Source organism: Dipodomys merriami, unplaced genomic scaffold (genome assembly GCF_024711535.1).
Source record: "Dipodomys merriami isolate MVZ:Mamm:240054 unplaced genomic scaffold, mDipMer1.0.p SCAF_530, whole genome shotgun sequence".
NCBI lineage: Eukaryota > Metazoa > Chordata > Mammalia > Rodentia > Heteromyidae > Dipodomys > Dipodomys merriami.
Window position 1 is genome coordinate 500,109 of NW_027206103.1, and position 17,824 is coordinate 517,932.

The 17,824-nt window shown below is 41.0% G+C and overlaps 1 protein-coding gene across 11 annotated transcripts in view; it reads left to right on the forward strand.

The window, feature by feature from the left end:
* The window catches only part of LOC138811488 (ecto-NOX disulfide-thiol exchanger 1), a 542,054-nt gene that overhangs the window by 381,626 nt on the left and 142,604 nt on the right, over positions 1-17,824 (forward strand). For all 11 annotated transcript variants that reach the window (XM_069999196.1, XM_069999197.1, XM_069999187.1 and 8 more), the window contains 3 exons: positions 11,264-11,437; positions 12,559-12,765; positions 16,145-16,378. In XM_069999196.1, the coding sequence (XP_069855297.1) occupies positions 11,264-11,437; positions 12,559-12,765; positions 16,145-16,378 (615 nt within the window). The remainder of the gene's footprint in view (positions 1-11,263; positions 11,438-12,558; positions 12,766-16,144; positions 16,379-17,824) is intronic.

Sequence of the window (17,824 nt, forward strand, 5' to 3'; positions counted from 1 at the left end):
GTAGCATGAGGTGAGTCTGTGATTGGAAATCCACACATGATTCACATTTTCCCTCAGGAGTACTCCTGACATGTTTACCTGTAAAACAAGCTTTGTTTTCTCTCCAAGTCTACAACTCTATGTCAATCTTATTTAAAGAGACAAATTCCATGTTACCTCAACCCCTTCCAGCAGTAGATTTATGCTGAAATCTATATAAATCGTTTAAAATAACATGACCGCAATGTTTTCCTTGAAGTTAAATATTAAATAAGTTTTTCCCCTTAAATTTATGAGCTGTTGAAGTTATGAGATGTTGTTTGTTAAATGTTTTTGTAAACTGAACTTGAGAGATTGAGAAATACAGTGAGATGTTCAGTTCCTGATCAGTGTCTTGGCAAGAATTAGATTTCAAAGATAAGAGCCCTGTAAAGACACTTACATGCTGTAGAACACCAGACTCTACTTTCATGGCCAGCTGACTCACCATGGGCTGTAACTCATTGAGAAATGGCCAGCTTATTATCTTAACTTCAAATGAAGAGACATTGATATGAAAAAAGAACTTATTGACATGAATTATTTAGTCTTTCAACATTTACTTAGAATGTCTCCATGCCCTAGAAAATCAATGTATAAATAGGTAGGTAAAAAATATTAAAGTACTTCTTAGGTGCTTGACTGAATATTCAGACATTTCTCAAGATTCAAAAATTTTTTGCTGTTAGTGTTAGCCTATCGCCATGAGCTTGTCAGTTTGGGCAAAGTAGAAAATACCAAGAGCTGATCTGTCTTTTTATCTCTACCTCCTCCCCCAATCATTATGTAATGATACATCTGTACAAAGTCCTATAACATCATATAGAGCAAAAATTAATCATTGGCTAATGAGAAGTTAGAAAGAAGTCATTTAGAGGCCCCAATTAGGGCCTATTCTCCTGGGTCTCCTATGGGCTTTGGTGACTAATCCTAGATCCAGGGATGTGAGAAGGCCCCTTTGGGGAGAGACTGGATAAAGGAAAGACAGGAGTGGGAGGAGGGCAGGGAGAGAAACAAGATGATATAGAAGCTGCAGATTTAGGGGACAGAAAGTCCTTCTCAGTACTCTAGATGAGAGTAAATGGGAACTAACAAGATGATATAGAAATCTTTTCAAAGGCAGGGCTCTCTAAGTGGGTTTAGCATGTCACTGGAAATCATCATTGCTTACAGAAATTTTAAACTAGAAACTGAAAGGAAGGGTGGTGGCCATAAAGAAATAGCCCAAACCTTGAGTTATATAAACTTCTCAGAGGTGTTTATTAGGCTTGGGGAGGAAAGATGCCAGGGCTCCCTGAACAGTTTGCTGTGGCTGACTTCAGACAACACATAGAAACATGGAAAATACCAGGTTACAGAACAGGGAAATAATGTAGTGCACCTGAGATTCCAACACAAGGAGGTGAGAGTAACCCCATTCATGTGTACTCCTGAGGTTTAGCAATGGCTCTCCAAACTGGAAATCAACAATGTAAGTTTGAAAAGAAATACATGCTCTGGTGAACAGTATTCCAAGTATACAGCCCCCCCACCAAAAAAAATCTGCAAATGTACGTACATATGGTAGGGCTTACTTCCAATCCTGGGCTCAGGGACCATGGAGCACATTTGAGGCAAAGACAAAGAGGAGAATAATTATAAGGAATACCTTAGTGGCAGCAAAGAGCTAACCATGTAACCAGAGGATGGGAGTTGACGCAGACAGGTTCTCTGTACCAAGCCCAAGCTTCAGGCACTTGCCAGAAGAAAACAGTAATTTGATTCCCATCCACCTGTGGCAACAGGTGTCAGAGACTTCCACCAACCTGTGCAATTGGCAAAGCAAGTGTGAAACCAGAGGTAAGACTCCATCAAAGACCCTGTGAGCCCAGTGCCGGTTGCTGGAAAGATCTGACAGACTTCTTTGAGCAAGCAGCTCTTCTCTGTGCCAGTTTTGATCAGAAGTTTTGAAATTGTCTTCACTTGGTATCATGTCATATTTTCAAACATGGACACACAAATCTCCTCGCCTAAGTCAAGAATACTTAAACTAGCTGTTGACAGCTGCTTTCCCATTCACCAGTGCTTTGGCCCCTGTCAAGGAAACACTGGGTGTTATTGACCGAATGAGGTCTTTGTTTATAAAGCGTGCACAGCACGGCTTCTGGAGCACTCTCAGGATATACATCTTGGGTTTAAATGGAAAACATACCTCTCTGCCTTTGGATCTCTCTGGAAAGATCGCAGGCGCATTTTCAATTTCCCTTTCTTAAAGATCCGGCTTGTAGGCATTCACTTATCTTATAAAGTACACTGTTAACGTGTAATCTGTGCAGCTGATTTGTTCTCAACAAATCCATAGCAGTCTTCAGGGTTTGTCAGTTTTTATTTTTTTCCTTTCTTTCTTTCTTTCACAAAGGGAAAAACCTAAGAGCAATTTGGCCTCCTGGGGCTTGGTGTGGAACATTTCTTCTTAGAGAATATCTTTGTATTTAGATTCCAGTAAGGACATTGAAGGGTTACCTTTTGTCCCTGCACATTGAATATCTAGAAGTCATCTTTTTAAAGACGCAGGTCAGCTCAAACTTCCTCCAGGATCCTTTCTCTAACCCTGTCCTCCCCTCTCACTCCACCTCCACCCCCTTGGCTTCCTAGAGCCAACCAAGTACTTTAAAATAACAGAAACATGTTCGCTCTCAGTTCTGGTGGCCAGATGTCTGAAGTTGTAACGTCCACAGGGCCATTTCCTCTCGGCTGGCTCTAAGGAAAACATGTCTCATACTTGTTTCTTTTCTTCTCCAGTCTGCTGGTTGTCCTTGCAGATTGTGGACTTGCAGTTGCACTTTAGTCATTACATGGCATTCTCCCTGTTTCTATCATTTGTCTATTCTCTTCTTCTTATAAGGACACACATCACGTTAGATAGGCCCACTCTAATCCTGTAGTACCACAATTTCGCTTGATTAGATTCACAGAGGCCCTGTTTCCAATGAAGTCATTTAATGGTACACGGGCTTAGGTGCTCTACTGTCTTTTGTAAGAGGACACATTTCATCCTTTATAATACTGTTTCTCATAGCCATGTACTTTTATAGCAAGCACCCCTTATTTTAATATCTCACAACAGGTGTTATATTCTATTTTCATATTCTATTATGTTGTTTTTAGTCATTGGCCTGTCACATCCATGAAGGTATAACTTATATTTACATCCAGCAAAACATCTTGTCAGTGCGCCATGTGTGTGGAAGATCATTTCTATGATTTTTATGTGCATTTAATGTTAATGATGTATATAAGGTTACATAAATATGTCTTATAAGCACATTTGTCAGTGTTTTAATCAGCTACTGCTATCTATTGAGGACATTCCTTTGCAGGACACACTAAACATTTTTTTTAATCCCATTTATTTCTCACAATAACATTAAACAATACCTATTCTCCATATTTTACAGTTATTATATTTGAGGTTTAGCAAGATTAGTTCACTGTGCCAAAGCCACACAGCCTATGCACTGCAGACCCTGGACTTGGTCTCAGGTCTGTCTGGGACATGGGCTCTTCACACACTGATATGTTTTTACCAGGTGGTCTTGGAGCCTACTATGTAGTAGCTGCCATATTCCCGGTATCCAACTTCATGTTCACACTGAAGCCCAGAGAGGTTAAGAAACTGGCCAGCTTTTTATCATCCCTTGACTTGAAGATTACTTTTGGAAAAATGACTTTTCCTCTGCTTTTTACAAAATGGCTTTTAAAGAATGTTTGAGAAAAGGAGAACATGGAATGAAAAGAACCATTACTTGAACAGTTCGTGCACTTCATGACAGTATAGAAGAGCAGCCTTGTCAGTTGCAATTAGAGACTACTCTGAGGAAGTCTCTCCATCTGAAACTGCCAGCCAACAAATGCCCCTGGGTATCACGTGGCTTCTTTGTAGAGGGAAGTGATAACAGGTTATATTTTAAGCCAATAGCTCTGCTAGAGAAAGGAGAGATGCTATTGCACATTTGTCAGAGCCTTTCTAGCCTATTTTTCTGCCTCCCACAACTCCTAGGACCTCGCAGTTACTCAGCCTCTTTCTGGATCTCTGAATGTCTCTAGTCTCAGGCAGGAAGAAACCCCTGGAGCCCCACCCTCTGGGATACCTCATCTACTTCCCCAAGCTCTGAGTCTAAGGACTGGGCTATCTGCCACCTTCACCAGGCTTTTGTTCTGCTGTCTGGAGTCTGTCTTGCTTTTCAAGCCTGAGGTTAAGTTCTTGACCCTGAGATGTCATTGCCAATACCTATTTCCCATGGACTGAGTCAAAGAGCCTGGATCAGGATGGTTGGGGCCCTTTTCCTTGCAAAGAGGCCCTGCCCTGGTGCCACCACACAGCTGGACATTGTATTGCCTGTGACTGACCATTTGTATCCTTAGCCATTTGTCAGGAACCATTTGCTCAGGATGAGCCCTAAGATGCTCCCCCATTTACCCTGATTACTCTCTCTTTCCACTTATTATTCTTTTGGAACACTGTGTTCTGCTGTCTGGGCCAGGCTTTTTCCTGGCACTGACAACTTGTCTCTTTCCCTTTAGCCCCAGTCTGGCTTTCCTGTTCTCACCTGACCTACTTATGTGCAGCCTTGACTGGCAAAAGGCCCCACCTGCCTTTCTTTGTAGTCGGATCTGTTTTACATCTCAAAACAGGAGACTCTTTTTTACCAAGATATCCATCAGAAGGGGCAGAACAAGATTAAGTCCCTGCTAAAGGGTAGCAGACATAAAGAAAGGAAAGATGGAGAGTATTGCAGGTCTTGCTGAGTCTGGCTGGCAGAGCACACCACTAACCTATACAGGCTGCCATTCCAGTGAGAAGCAGCTAGAAACTTACAGCTTGCCTGGCCAAGGTCCTTTCTGCTCTACAAGATGCCTGCAGCCCAGCAGCTCCTGGTGGCTGGCTTGTCACATGCACACCATGGTAACCATGGCAAGTTATTTAGGGTTCCCCTTAGTCTCTGAAGGTTACTTCCTTCCTGGAAGGCCATTTGCACTTGTACTCAATATTTGACCTGGAGCCCAAACTTTATTCTCACCTCAAACCCTGCAATTTCCCAAATGAGGAATTCATATTGTTACCTATAGGATTCCAGATCCTGGCAGTAGTGAATGCTCAAGAAGTACTAGATGTATGAATAAATGCATGGAAGAGCTCATTCAACTCCCATCTCTCTAAAAATCCTAAACACAAACCCCTCAAACAGCCCCCTGAAAAAATGCTCCTCTCATTGGTCCAAATGCTCCTCTCATTGGACTCCAAAAGAATCAGTGCTGAGTGTCACCTCTTGCCTCTGTGCTTGGAGCCATCAACAGGGAGAGAAGCAAGACAAGCCGTTAGTCTAACGTAAACAAGCCTTTCTCTCCTATGCTTTCTAAAGGAAAACTCCACTGTGTACTTAATTGGATCCTTTCATGCTGCAATGTATGCTGTCCTCCTTTACCCAAAGTGCAATGGCAACTCATTATCTCTGATGTTCACAGGGGGTAGCGCTGCCAAACAAACCAGGAGCTGACTCTTTAGCAGCTATGTTTCTTTTACCTCCGTTTTCCTAAAGATGTGTCCTTCTACACATTTCAAAGCTTCTGCTTTGACTTTCATGAGTTAGTCCATAATATTTGTTGTGCTATTGGAGAAAATAATTTCCATCTGTTCCTAATTATTTAAAAAAATGATGGTGTCTTCTTTAAAAGAAAAAAAACAATGACTAATTCCTCCCTCTGTCCTCTGCTCAAATACTGAATCTCAGATCCTTTGAGGTCTCACAGAATTTAGGCGTTAATTCCCTTGAAAGCACTTTTTAAGCTACTGCACTCACCATGCAGATTTCATTAAACCTCCTACTCTATTCTTCCACTGGTGTCTCGGGAAAGGCAAAGGAACTTTTGTTGTATATTAAAGCACTTTGCTCAGAAATACTGTCTTTGGAGCCCATTTATGAATCTGTATGTATTTATTTAGCCTCCAGACAGGAAACAAGCATCTGTTAGGACTAAAGGAGAATGCAAGTGGACGATGTCTCATCTTATTTGTGGGGAACATCTGCTTACAATAATGTACATAGCTCAGATTTCAGGGTTTGTAGTCTTGCATGGTTTCATCCTTAAATCATCTGTGTTGGCAAAGAATAGTGAGGACTAGGCCAGGAAAAAAACCATATGAAGCCTATGTACAGATGAGATCAAATGAAAAGCACAAGACCTACAATATCCCATAGCCAGTATTTCTAGTTTCTAATGTGTTCACCTTGGAAGCTAGTGTATTTCTTCAATGATCATATGTCAAAAGCTGTTCTTTTCTGGACTTCTTTATAATTGGCATTTGGACTAACAGGATAAATTTTGGGGAAATAGTTGCATGTGTTAGGTGACTAATGAGTTGGGTCATTCTAGGTGGAAACTCTGCAATAGTCAGGTTTATCCATGTTTAAATAAAGAAGCAGAGACTGGGTACTTAGTCCTGACCCTGCTATTTGTTTTCTTTGTGATATGAGAAATTTTATTTATATTACTTCAAGTATTTTTTTTTTGTCAACCCTGGGGCTTGAACTCAGGACCTGGGCACTGTCCCTGAGCTTCTTTTGTTCAAGGCTACTGCTTCACCACTTGAGCCACAGCTCCACTTAAAGCTTTTGTGGTAGTTAATTGGAGATAAAGAGTTTCACAGACTTTTCTGCCCAGGCTGCTTCAAACCCCAATCTTCAGGTCTCAGCCTTCTGAGTAGCTAGGATTACAGGCATGAGCTACCAGCACCCAGCAATGTAATTTTTTTTATTCATAAGATGAAATTTTATGAGGATTAAATGAATAATGAGAGCATGAGTCTTGTCCATGTTGCTATTAAACCTTCTTTGTACATCTTGTTATTGTGAACAGTATTGGCACAGAATCCCAGAGTCCTGGCATGCCGATGCTTTCTGGGAGAATCTAATCAAGCTTCCTCTGTCCCAGATAATGACCCTGAGAACCATGATCACTGAGGAATTAGCTAAAATGGGTATGAGAGACCATTTTGAAAGAAAATACTTAGTTGGCACTTAGCACATTTAGGGCTGTTTTTTAAAAATATATACACACATTTTTAAAATACGTTTTTTATTGTAAAAATACTGTACAGAGGCGTTACAGTTATATGAGCAAGGTAATGAGTACATTTCCTATCAACCATTGTTACCTCCTCCTTTGTTTTTCCCCTATCCTCCCTTCCCTCCCACCTCCACAACTACAGAGCCCCCTCCCTCCACCCTCCCTACCTAAATTGTAAAGTCCGTTTTTCAATGTAGTATCTTGTACATATCATTGTTACAGTGGGTCAACCTGTATCCCTATTTAAGCATTTTGTTTTTTCCCTTCCCCTCCCCAAGCTAGAGAAGTGTATATACAAGATGCAGGGTACTGACATCAAATACAGTAAAAACAGGTGTTATACCGTGGGGAAGGAACATAAAAAGAAACAAAAAAATCAGCTAGGCCCAAAGAAACATGGATCCTATGGTTTCCCTTATTTGCAATAACTAGTATATGTCTGGGACAAGCAAAAAGTCAAAAGCTATGTACATATGACTAGATAAGATGATGTTAAGTAAAATGAACCCCAAGATAGGGACACAAGTGGTTTTTTCTTTCTTGCTATTGTTCCTAACACACTTTTTAAAAAAAGAAACTTACTGAAATCTACTAGCATGCTATCAAATTAACCGGGACACATTTTTCCTTGGGATTACAGATCAAGATCTCACTGTTTGTCTGTTCATCCAGAGGAAGAATGGCAAAAGTAGATTAGTACCATTCCCTAAGAAAGCTTTTATAGACTCACTTTATCATCTGAATTTTTTAGTAAATGTTAGTAAGTGTGAGCTGTCACTGCCTCTGGGCATACCTAATCATTTAGGGCAGGTATGTGTGAATAAAGCCATGTGGAGGGCTAAGGCACAGGCTGTACAGGAGAAACCCACAGAAGAGAAGAACATGAAAAAGAGCAGGAATGATCTAATCTGAGGAGAAAGAAGATATGAGAGTGCGATCTAAGAAGGAAGGTTCCTCTTTACTGACTGATAGAGGGCTACCAGGTCCTCTGTAGGCAGTTTCTGTACTGGTACCTAGCTACATGGGGACATTAGCATACCATCATAGAGAGTACTGTTTTCTGTAAGCTGAAAACTCCTCAGAATAAATGTCCTATAATTGTCCAAATAATACATGTCCAAATACAGGATGATATTTTAACAACTCCTGCTCTTCAAAAGTGTTTACTTTTCTTAGTTGACAGACAAAATTGTATGCATTTATCATATATGATATGATCTTTTGAAGTATATATACTCATTAAAGAATGATTAAGTCTAGCTAATTGCCAAAGGCATCACCTCTCTTGGCAAGAGCACCTAACATCTGCTCTCTTCATTTTTCAAGAATATAATGCATTATCAGTAACTATAGCCACCATCTCCTGCAGCCAATTTGAAGTAATCATCCTATCTAACTGTAATTATGCATCTTTTGACCAACATGGTCCCATTACATCCCTGTCCACCCATCATAGCCTCCTGTAAACAGTCTGTTCCCTACTTCTATTTAATAAACATATTTCTTTCTGTCTTTTTTCTTTTTTTCTTTTCTTTCTCTCTCTTTCTCCCCACCCCCCCCTTCAGATTTCAAGAAAGCAGATTTGTCTTTCTGTACCTGGGTTATTTCACTTACCATACTATCATTTACCATACTGTCCTCCACACTCATCTCTATTGTCACAAGTAAAAAGATATTTCCTTCTTTTATATTGCTGAATTGTATTCCGTGTTTATATAGCAATTTGTTTTTAGGTTGATTCCATTATCTGGCTGTTGGGAACAGTGCTTCAGTGAACATGTCAGCCCAGATGTCTCTTTGACATACTAATTTCATTTCCTTTAGCTTTATACCTAACGGTAGAATAGCGGGATGATAATGTAGTTCGGTTTTTAACTCTTTCCAATGATGCCTATATTTATTTACGTTCCCACAGAGTTATTATTAAGAATTCCAGTTCTTTGTTCATCCTTGCAGATATTTGTCATCTTTTATCTTTCTGATAATAGAGATCTTAGTAAAAGAAACAAATTCTCTATATCACCTTTGAAATGACTTGTTTCATTATCACATTTAAAGAGAATTTAGTATGTTGAACATTCACCCATCCTTGCTCCCTTCTTTTAAAGGTGCAAATGCTAGCCAGAGAGAGAGAGAGAGAGAGAGAGAGAGCTGGTAGCTCATGCCTGTAATCCTAGCTACTCAGAAGGCTGAGATCTGAGGATCACGGTTCAAAACCAGCCCGGGCAGGAAAGTCCATGAAACGCTTATCTCCAATAAACCACCAGAAAACGGAAGCGACACTGTAGCTCAAGTGGTAGAGTGCTAGCCTTGAGCTGAAGAGCTGAAGGACAGCACTCAGGCCCAGATTTCAAGCCCCACAACCGACAAAAAAAAGGGTGCATCCATGTTTATTGCAGCACTGTTCACAATAGCTAGGATATGGAAACAACCCAGATGCCCCACCACAGATGAATGGATCCAAAAATTGTGGTATCTATACACAATGGAATATTATGCAGCCATTAGAAATGACAAAATAATGGCATTTGCTGGGAAATGGATGGAGCTAGAAGGAATCATGTTGAACGAGGTAAGCCAAGAGCAAAGAGACAAACGGTACATGGTCTCCCTGATGAGTGGATGCTAAATCCAAAATGTTAAGTGATACGACAAAATTAACAGGGTTTAAGAAACAAAGAACTCCCACTCATCTGGTCGAACCACTACTAAATATCCCCATGCTGCTGATCACATGTATGGTGTATATGTGTACACCATTATATGTTATAGACTGTGATAGACAATTTGCTCCAGGAAAGTTAGAATGAACTTGTGACTTTAAATGAGCATCATTACTCCACAATACTGTGAAATTTGGGAAATTATGTAATCACTTAATCACAATTAAAAAAAAAGAATCTCGGGGAAGGTAGGGAGGGAAGGGATGGTAGGGGGAAAACAATGGAGGGGGTAACAATGGTCAATAGGAAGTGTACTCATTACCTTGCTCATGTAACTATAACCCTCTGTATAGTATCTTTACAATAAAAAATTTTTAAAAAAGGTACAAATACTCATGAGCAAGTTCTGGAAGCTGGGGTCACAATTATACTGGGTACATAGTACACTTTGTAGCTGAAGATGTCAATGCTCTGGACAAGTTATTTTACAAGAAGCAATACTAGTGAAGAGGAATGACACTGTTGAAACTTTGTCTGAAAATTAGCAGAACACAAAATATTTCCTGCCGCCCTCCAGATAGTGGCCAGTAGAGTATACAGCTTGAAAACAATGGCAGAGTCTTTGAGGGATGAAGGCTGTTATGAAAGAACTATGGCTATTTGCTTGTTGTCTTTTTATCATGGACTTAGCCCAAGAAGAAAAACTGCTAATAAAAATGACTTCATCCTTTCATTTAAAAAAAAAAGAAAATTTTGTGTTCTATATAGAAAACATGTTTCTTTCAAATTTTTTTTATTGTTTTTCTATGTATAAACATTTCAGAAAGGTACAGCAATTATATATTGATTAATAAAAGTGTGAAGATCCAATATAATTAATTATTTTACTAGCTAATTTTAAGCCTGCATGTGTCTATCCTGTCATTATAATTATAATCACTCTCAATGAAGTTTCCCCTACTCTGAAAGAAACAGGTTGGTGAGACTTGAGTCATGATTATAAAGTATACACATGTCAATTGAACTTTCTCAAATCTAGGTCGCTGGGGCAAGGAGACCCCTTGAAAAACCAGGCTGAGTGTCAAATTCACAGGCCCTTCAATATGAAATAATCCTCTCAGCCCACATTTTGTCTCAAAGACAATGTAAACAATGCACTGATGTTAAGAAACAGAAAACTGTGCTCATGGTAATAGCAAAGCTTCATGGTGCATGTTTTTACACTTTAATACATTGTGCTTGCTTCTGCCATGTTAATATTTTAAGTAATATGATTTCCTTTTTGTCCAGTTTTATATTCATCTCCTCTCTCCCTTCCCTTTTGTCACAGTTTTCTATAATGCTATACTGGAAAATCTTGGAAAAGAAAGTCTTGGAGCATAAAGTCAACTAATCTTTGTAAAATAATAACAAAACCAGCAATGGAAATGGATTTAAGGTTCTGCCTACAAATATTATCTTATGTTTTTCCACAGACTCAATCTGTGTCCCAGGCTTTGATCCAGGCCTCAACATGATGACTGGAATCACCCCCATTAACCCCATGATACCAGGCTTGGGCCTGGTACCACCCCCACCACCAACAGAAGTGGCCGTTGTCAAAGAAATAATCCACTGCAAAAGTTGTACTCTTTTCCCTCAAAATCCAAGTGAGTAGCACCTCTAAGAAATACTTTGCTTGGTATTTTAAAATTTTTTATTTGAATTTGCATTGTATTTGTTTTCAGGTGTGATTCACCCAGGCATGTACAAAAAGGACTATTCTTCAGATGCTTCTGTCTCTAGATTAGAGCAAATATACAGGGTGTATCCTTGTGTCTGCCAAGAGTTCAATCAGTATGGAGTATTTAAGGGTTTATATCTAGCATTGAGAATCTTTTTGCATGCATTGGAGTCAAGTATTTCCGAGAGAACGGTGTGAAATAGATAAGCATTTCCATCTATCTTCACAACTGTGGGAGAAAAAGTCTGAAATGTGTTTTGCTAGATGGAAATTTAAATTAACTTAGGAGTTAACAATTTTTGAGGAGAGGAGAACCTGTATCTCCAAACTTCTGGGCCAAATTGCATATGAAGTAAATGGACTGGAATTTTTTTAAATTTACCCTCAAATAACTGGGGTTATGTACTTAAATAGCTAGGATTTTAAAAAATTTGTATTAATCAGTGTTGCCTTTTTTTCAAGAGATTGCTTTAGTAATCTACATGTAAACTAGGTAAAACGTTGTGACAGTATACATTTTATCTTCTTATACAGCCTCCCCCAAATTTAATAGTTTGCTCATTTAAATGCGAATAATAACCAAGTATTTTTTCAGGCACAGCGTCTTGCTTGCCAAGTAAGTATTGTGCGTGCTTTCTTGGGTCACGCTTCTGTGTTCTACGATGCTGCATTTTTATCTGGCAAGAAGACAAAGCAGAGAACAAGCCAAGGTTTTTCTTCACGTTGTCATTTCATCGTGTTTTGTACTTTGTGAAGCCTCTCCTCCCCTTTTCCTAAGCCTCTGTGTTATGAAGGAAAAATGAAATTATGCTAACATGTGCATCACCTTTGTTCACAGACAAGCACAGACAGGCTATGAGAAAATGAACACAAAGAATAAAGGTTGGGAGGAGGAGGGGAGAGGAAAATAAAAGTTTCTATAAAAGTTGACTATGACCCAGTCTAATGCAAGTAACTGCAAAGCTTGACTTTTGCCAAGTGAACCAGGAAAAAGAAAGTCAGTAAATCAAAGACAAAAAAAAATTCTGTGTTTCATTGTGATATTAGATCTTCCACCTCCATCCACAAGAGAACGACCTCCTGGGTGCAAGACTGTGTTTGTTGGAGGATTACCAGAGAATGCTACTGAAGAAATCATTCAAGAAGTCTTTGAGCAGTGTGGTGATATCACAGCTATCCGAAAGAGCAAGAAGAATTTTTGTCACATTCGCTTTGCAGAAGAATTCATGGTTGATAAAGCCATTTACCTTTCTGGTACTTTGCTTTACATAAGGGGTTTTCTGGGCCTTTTGTCATGTTTTGTGATGTTAATGTGAGCTTATTTCCTTTTGCCTTAGTCCACAATAAGGTTCTGGTGGGTTTGGGGCTGGAGAAGGAGGAATTCTGCCTTTTTTTCCTCTCAGCTTTGAGGTGCTCTCTGTTACCTTTATAAGACGGTGCCTCATGTACCTTGCTGCAGGAAATATTTCCTACTATCCAGACTTTAGAAATTCCATTGAGTTTTTAATTAATGCTCTCAAGTGCTTATTAGATAAAAGCTAATATTATGAGTACTTAGGACCATTATTATTCTTGGGTGGAATCCTCTTTCAGTCTTTTAAAAGTGAATTCCCTTTCACCACCTTGGGGGTACCAAAGCAAGATCAGTTCTTTGCAGGAAAGTACTTCGTGGGCCACTGGTAGGTCTAGCATCGTCCCTCATTTAAATCTGTTCCACTATCCTTGTTCTTTGGTGTCAGATTTTATACAAGATCTTTTCCAATGTTGAAATTAAGTGTAGGGCTGCTTTCCATTCGTGGGTGTTGAAGTATGTGGAATCTGTCAACAAGTCCTTTTCCAAATTTAAGAATAGTAAGGCTAGTGTTGCTGTATGTGTGGTTTTTAAAAGGGCATATTTTTAGATTAATTTATTGGTCTTTCCTCATGCTCCAGAAAGAGTTTTCAGTCTCCTACTTCCTGTATATCCCTCTTTACTCCCAAGGCAAAGCTAATGGCTAACGGTGGGAAAACAATAGGAAAAAAAAAGTGTGTGAATATGACTGCCAGGTTTTACTTAATTTCTGCAGTCTGCTTCTATTGCTGAGATGTTCTGTGCAAACCCCAGAAGCCTTGAGGTTGTTGCAATACCTCAGAGACTTTCTTGAGTTACATAAAAATGTGAAGAATTTAAAAACCTTTATTCCAGTAAACTTACAATATGAAAAAGAAAATAAAGTCTGGGAGTATTCCCTAGTAGGAATGGGAAACAGAACTGAAGACATTTTGCAGTGCACACATGGTTGTCAGACTATGGGGGTCTGGAGAGTGTAATGCTGGGGTTCAAAGCCCTGATTGGATTACCTTCCTCAGAGCCTCTACATACTCATCTGCAGAATTATTATACTCACCAACCAGGACTATTAGGAAATGTAGAAAAAATAATCACCCATTCTACATTGTGTTATTTCTTAACAGTACCTGATTGTGATAAAGAAAGGCTTGATTCTTGTTTCTCTGCAAACCCTACCCAGGGGACCTGAGTTCTAGTCACTATGATAAACTATAACTTATCAATAAAACTTCTGCTTATTCCACCTCATTCAATGAGAGGTTCAGAGCAGATCAAAGCTCCTTTCAACATGAACACAATTCAATGCTTAGACCCAATCAAAAGGTCATTCACAGCCCCAAGGTTAGACATGGGAAAGGGAGTTCCTTTACTTTTGCTTCAATGCTCCTTGTCTTTTGCAGAAGCAGGAAGTCCCACCACAGGTCTCACCTGCAACTTCCCTGTCTAAGCAGAGGGCAGTCCCTGGCTCTACCACCTCAGCTCTCCAGAGCTGAGAGGATCTGAAAGGCTGACTAATTGAAGGGGTAGGAAGGAGGCAAGCTGCCCTTCCTGCATCAAGCTTCTGCAAGCCCAAGCCCAGCTGGAAGGTCTAATTTTAGTACCGCGTTCACATCTGACGGCCAAACTAATTTTAGTCTCAGCCTCATCAGGGTCTCTTTTAAGGCTGTAATGATGATGTTCTGGTGAAAGAGAAGGTGCATCTGGAACAGAAATGTCTGGAAAGTGATTCTCTGGATGTGAGCAGGGGAAAGTTGCCTAGCCAGTTTGGACAGTGGCCAGTCCTAGGCCCGTCCTAGGCCGGTCCTGCCACCCAGCTGTTCTGTGCATCACTCTGGCCTGCTCACTTGTTCATGTTCCATGGTCCTCCACAACCAAGGCACACTTTGCTCTAGCAGTTAGTTCTGCTTATTAGTGATGGCTGTTTGCATGGTTGATCAGTGCAGTTATGTCTTTACCTTTTACTATACACAGTGGAAGCCTGGGAAGGAGAAGGGTTCAGTGGCTTGAAGCATCAGATATGAGATCTGTATCTTATTTGTAAGTTTTCAAAGGTGTGAAGTGCCCTACTGGGGAAAAGTTGGCCATTATAGGGATTTGCAGCTGCGCTTTAACCCAGAATGCTACAGACAGTCCGTCCAAACTACTATGAGCTCCAAAACATCAGCACAACACAACACAACTCAGCATTTTACAGTTGTATATTTCACTTGTAAAGCCTGACATGGCAAAAGTGCTTATTTTGCTCTCTTCTCCGGCAGCATCTAGCAGCTGAGTTCCTTCTGGGACCTGAATTTATGTTCTGAAAATCAGAGTACCCCAAAGTGAAGAGCAACCTCAAAGTCAAGTCTTCTTATTTGAAGTTGGCTGGCTGGCTTCAGGCCTGCGATGATGTCTTAGATCAAGTTTCAGCTCATAATCTCTATAAGTGTGTTAGCTCCAAGTAAATCCTCCAGAGTTCTAGGTCTACTGTGGGGGGGGGGGAGGGTGCTTCAAAGGTTGTATGGACAATTTGTATGGCCCTGCGTGCCAGATGGGTGCTGCAGGCTGAGAATGAGGTAACAGCCAGATCTCTTGGTAGAAGGTAAAATATTTTCCTGAGTGTCCCAGAGGATATGTGGAAATGAAACAATATTGCAGAATTGCCCTAGTAATTGTGGCTTTTGCAGCTGCAGCGAGAAAATTCAACTGCAGCCTTTCCTAGAGGAATGAAGCAGTACCCTGCAAGTGAGGTGTTCTGGCATTTACTTTGTAGATCCCCTTAAATATCACAGATGCTCTTTCTGTGCTCATACCCCATCTCTTTCTAGAAAGAATTTTGAGTGCTTATGCAATAGAGTTACAGCAAACTCCAAATACAAAACACAGCCATATAAAGAAATATATATACATGTATGTACACACACACACACACACACACACACACACACACACACACACACACACACACACACACACACACACACACACGTCAAATATGTTTCTGAGCTTCCTGAAAACCAGAGGGAAGAAGGGGGCCCAATTAGTATCTTTTTTCCTTGAGGTCATCTTCTGGGTGACAGTAATTGGTACATGGTAAGAAATTCTCTGAGACACTTCTGGAACGATCTTTGTCCCCAGATCTGTAACAGGCTTAATTTAGCAGTATTTCATGATGGATGGGAAGAAGCCATTAGCCTTTCTACCTCCTAGGGGAAAGATGTCCTATCCTGAGCACAGAGAAATAAACCTGTGCTTGCTTAGCATCGGGTAAAGCTCGAACCCAAAGTTGTGTCCATTGTGACCAGACTTTCTCCGCTGCTGCAGGTTACCGAATGCGGTTAGGGTCAAGTACAGACAAAAAGGATTCTGGCCGCCTCCACGTCGACTTTGCCCAGGCCAGAGATGACTTCTATGAGTGGGAATGCAAGCAGAGGATGCGAGCCCGTGAGGAGAGGCACCGGCGCAAGCTGGAGGAGGACCGGCTCCGGCCACCGTCCCCACCGACCATCATGCACTACTCCGAGCACGAAGCCGCCCTGTTGGCCGAGAAGCTGAAAGGTATGCAATCTCACGCCTAGCATTTCTTCCTCTGCCTTAGCTACATTGCCCGCTGACAGATAAACGTAGCCATCTCCAAAGGCCGCAGCTCTGGAAACCTCTCTGGTCCCGTCATCTGCTGATTGGGGGAATCAGAGAGCAGGAACACCTAGAATGTGCAGACAGCTGGGCTTCAGCAGGGCCCAGGCCTTTCCAGCCCCTTCTCCTGCATGCCCCAGGAATGTGTGCACTGTCACTCTACCAAGCGCAGTGAATGAGGTGACAGAGAGCTGGCAGCAGCAGTCCTACACCCAATCGCCTGTCCTCTGTTCTAGTTAGCTCCCAGTCAGCCAGCCACACTTCCTAGTGTCCCCTGTGGAGTTTGCAGTTCCACCAGGCTCTGAAAGCCCTCCCGAGGCACACTGGGCCCTGAACTGAGGCCCACAGAAGACAGAGGAGAAGCCTAGATTTGGATCCCTCCCTCCAGAGATGGAAGTGTTTGTTAAAGGCAAAGAAGTGGCTCAAGTAGTAGAGCACTGGCCTTGAGCAGCAAAGGCTAACCAACAGCATGAGGCCATAAATTCACACCCCAATACTGGCACAGGCCCAAGTACTGGAACACAGGTGCACGTGCACGCATGCACACACACACACATACACACAGATACACAAATACAGAGATGGAGACCCTTCAGACACCTACAGATGTAGCAATGTAAGTGTACACACTTCCCTGCCCAAAAGATTTGCAAAGGCCTCCTCTGACTTCCAAGCTTTTGGACATAACTACACATAGAAGACCTTACTACATGCCCAGCAGAACTTCAGTGATGATGGGGAAAAGGCCAGGTTTTGAAGTCAAGATGACGGTGGTGGTGGTGTATGTGTGTGTATTGACCCAAGTGTGTGAGATGAACAGCATATACACATTTAGACATTTTATAGGCAAATCATGGTCAGTCCCTCCTCAGGTAAATGGGTGCTATTGGGCTAACATACACCAAAATGGTCACAGACAGACATCTACAAGTAAACAAGTTACTGGAAGCAAAGCCAGTAGCAAGACTGTCAAATAGGTACGGGTGCACATGTTGAAAACTCCAAGGCAAGTTTTCATAGAGCATGCAGAATTTCAACATGGCATGCTAAATAAGATTGCTTTCCCAACATAAAAAGAGGCATTGAGATATTCTAAATTGAAGAAGGAGCCCTGGGAAAAAAGACACATGGGAAGAAGAGAGGATTTGCCATGTACACCCTACTGATAGAACAAGGTGGAGCTGGAAAAGTTTCTGGGCCAGATGGTGGATCCTAGATGGTTGTTGCTGGCTTTGTTTTTTTTCCTATAAACAACGGAGAGGCTATTATAGATTTCTGATGTGAGGGGGTTAGTGATTGGTTCTAGGTTTTTAGAGAGGGTTTTATAATATAGCTGGTGTATTTCTGTGTATTAGATGTTATCACTAA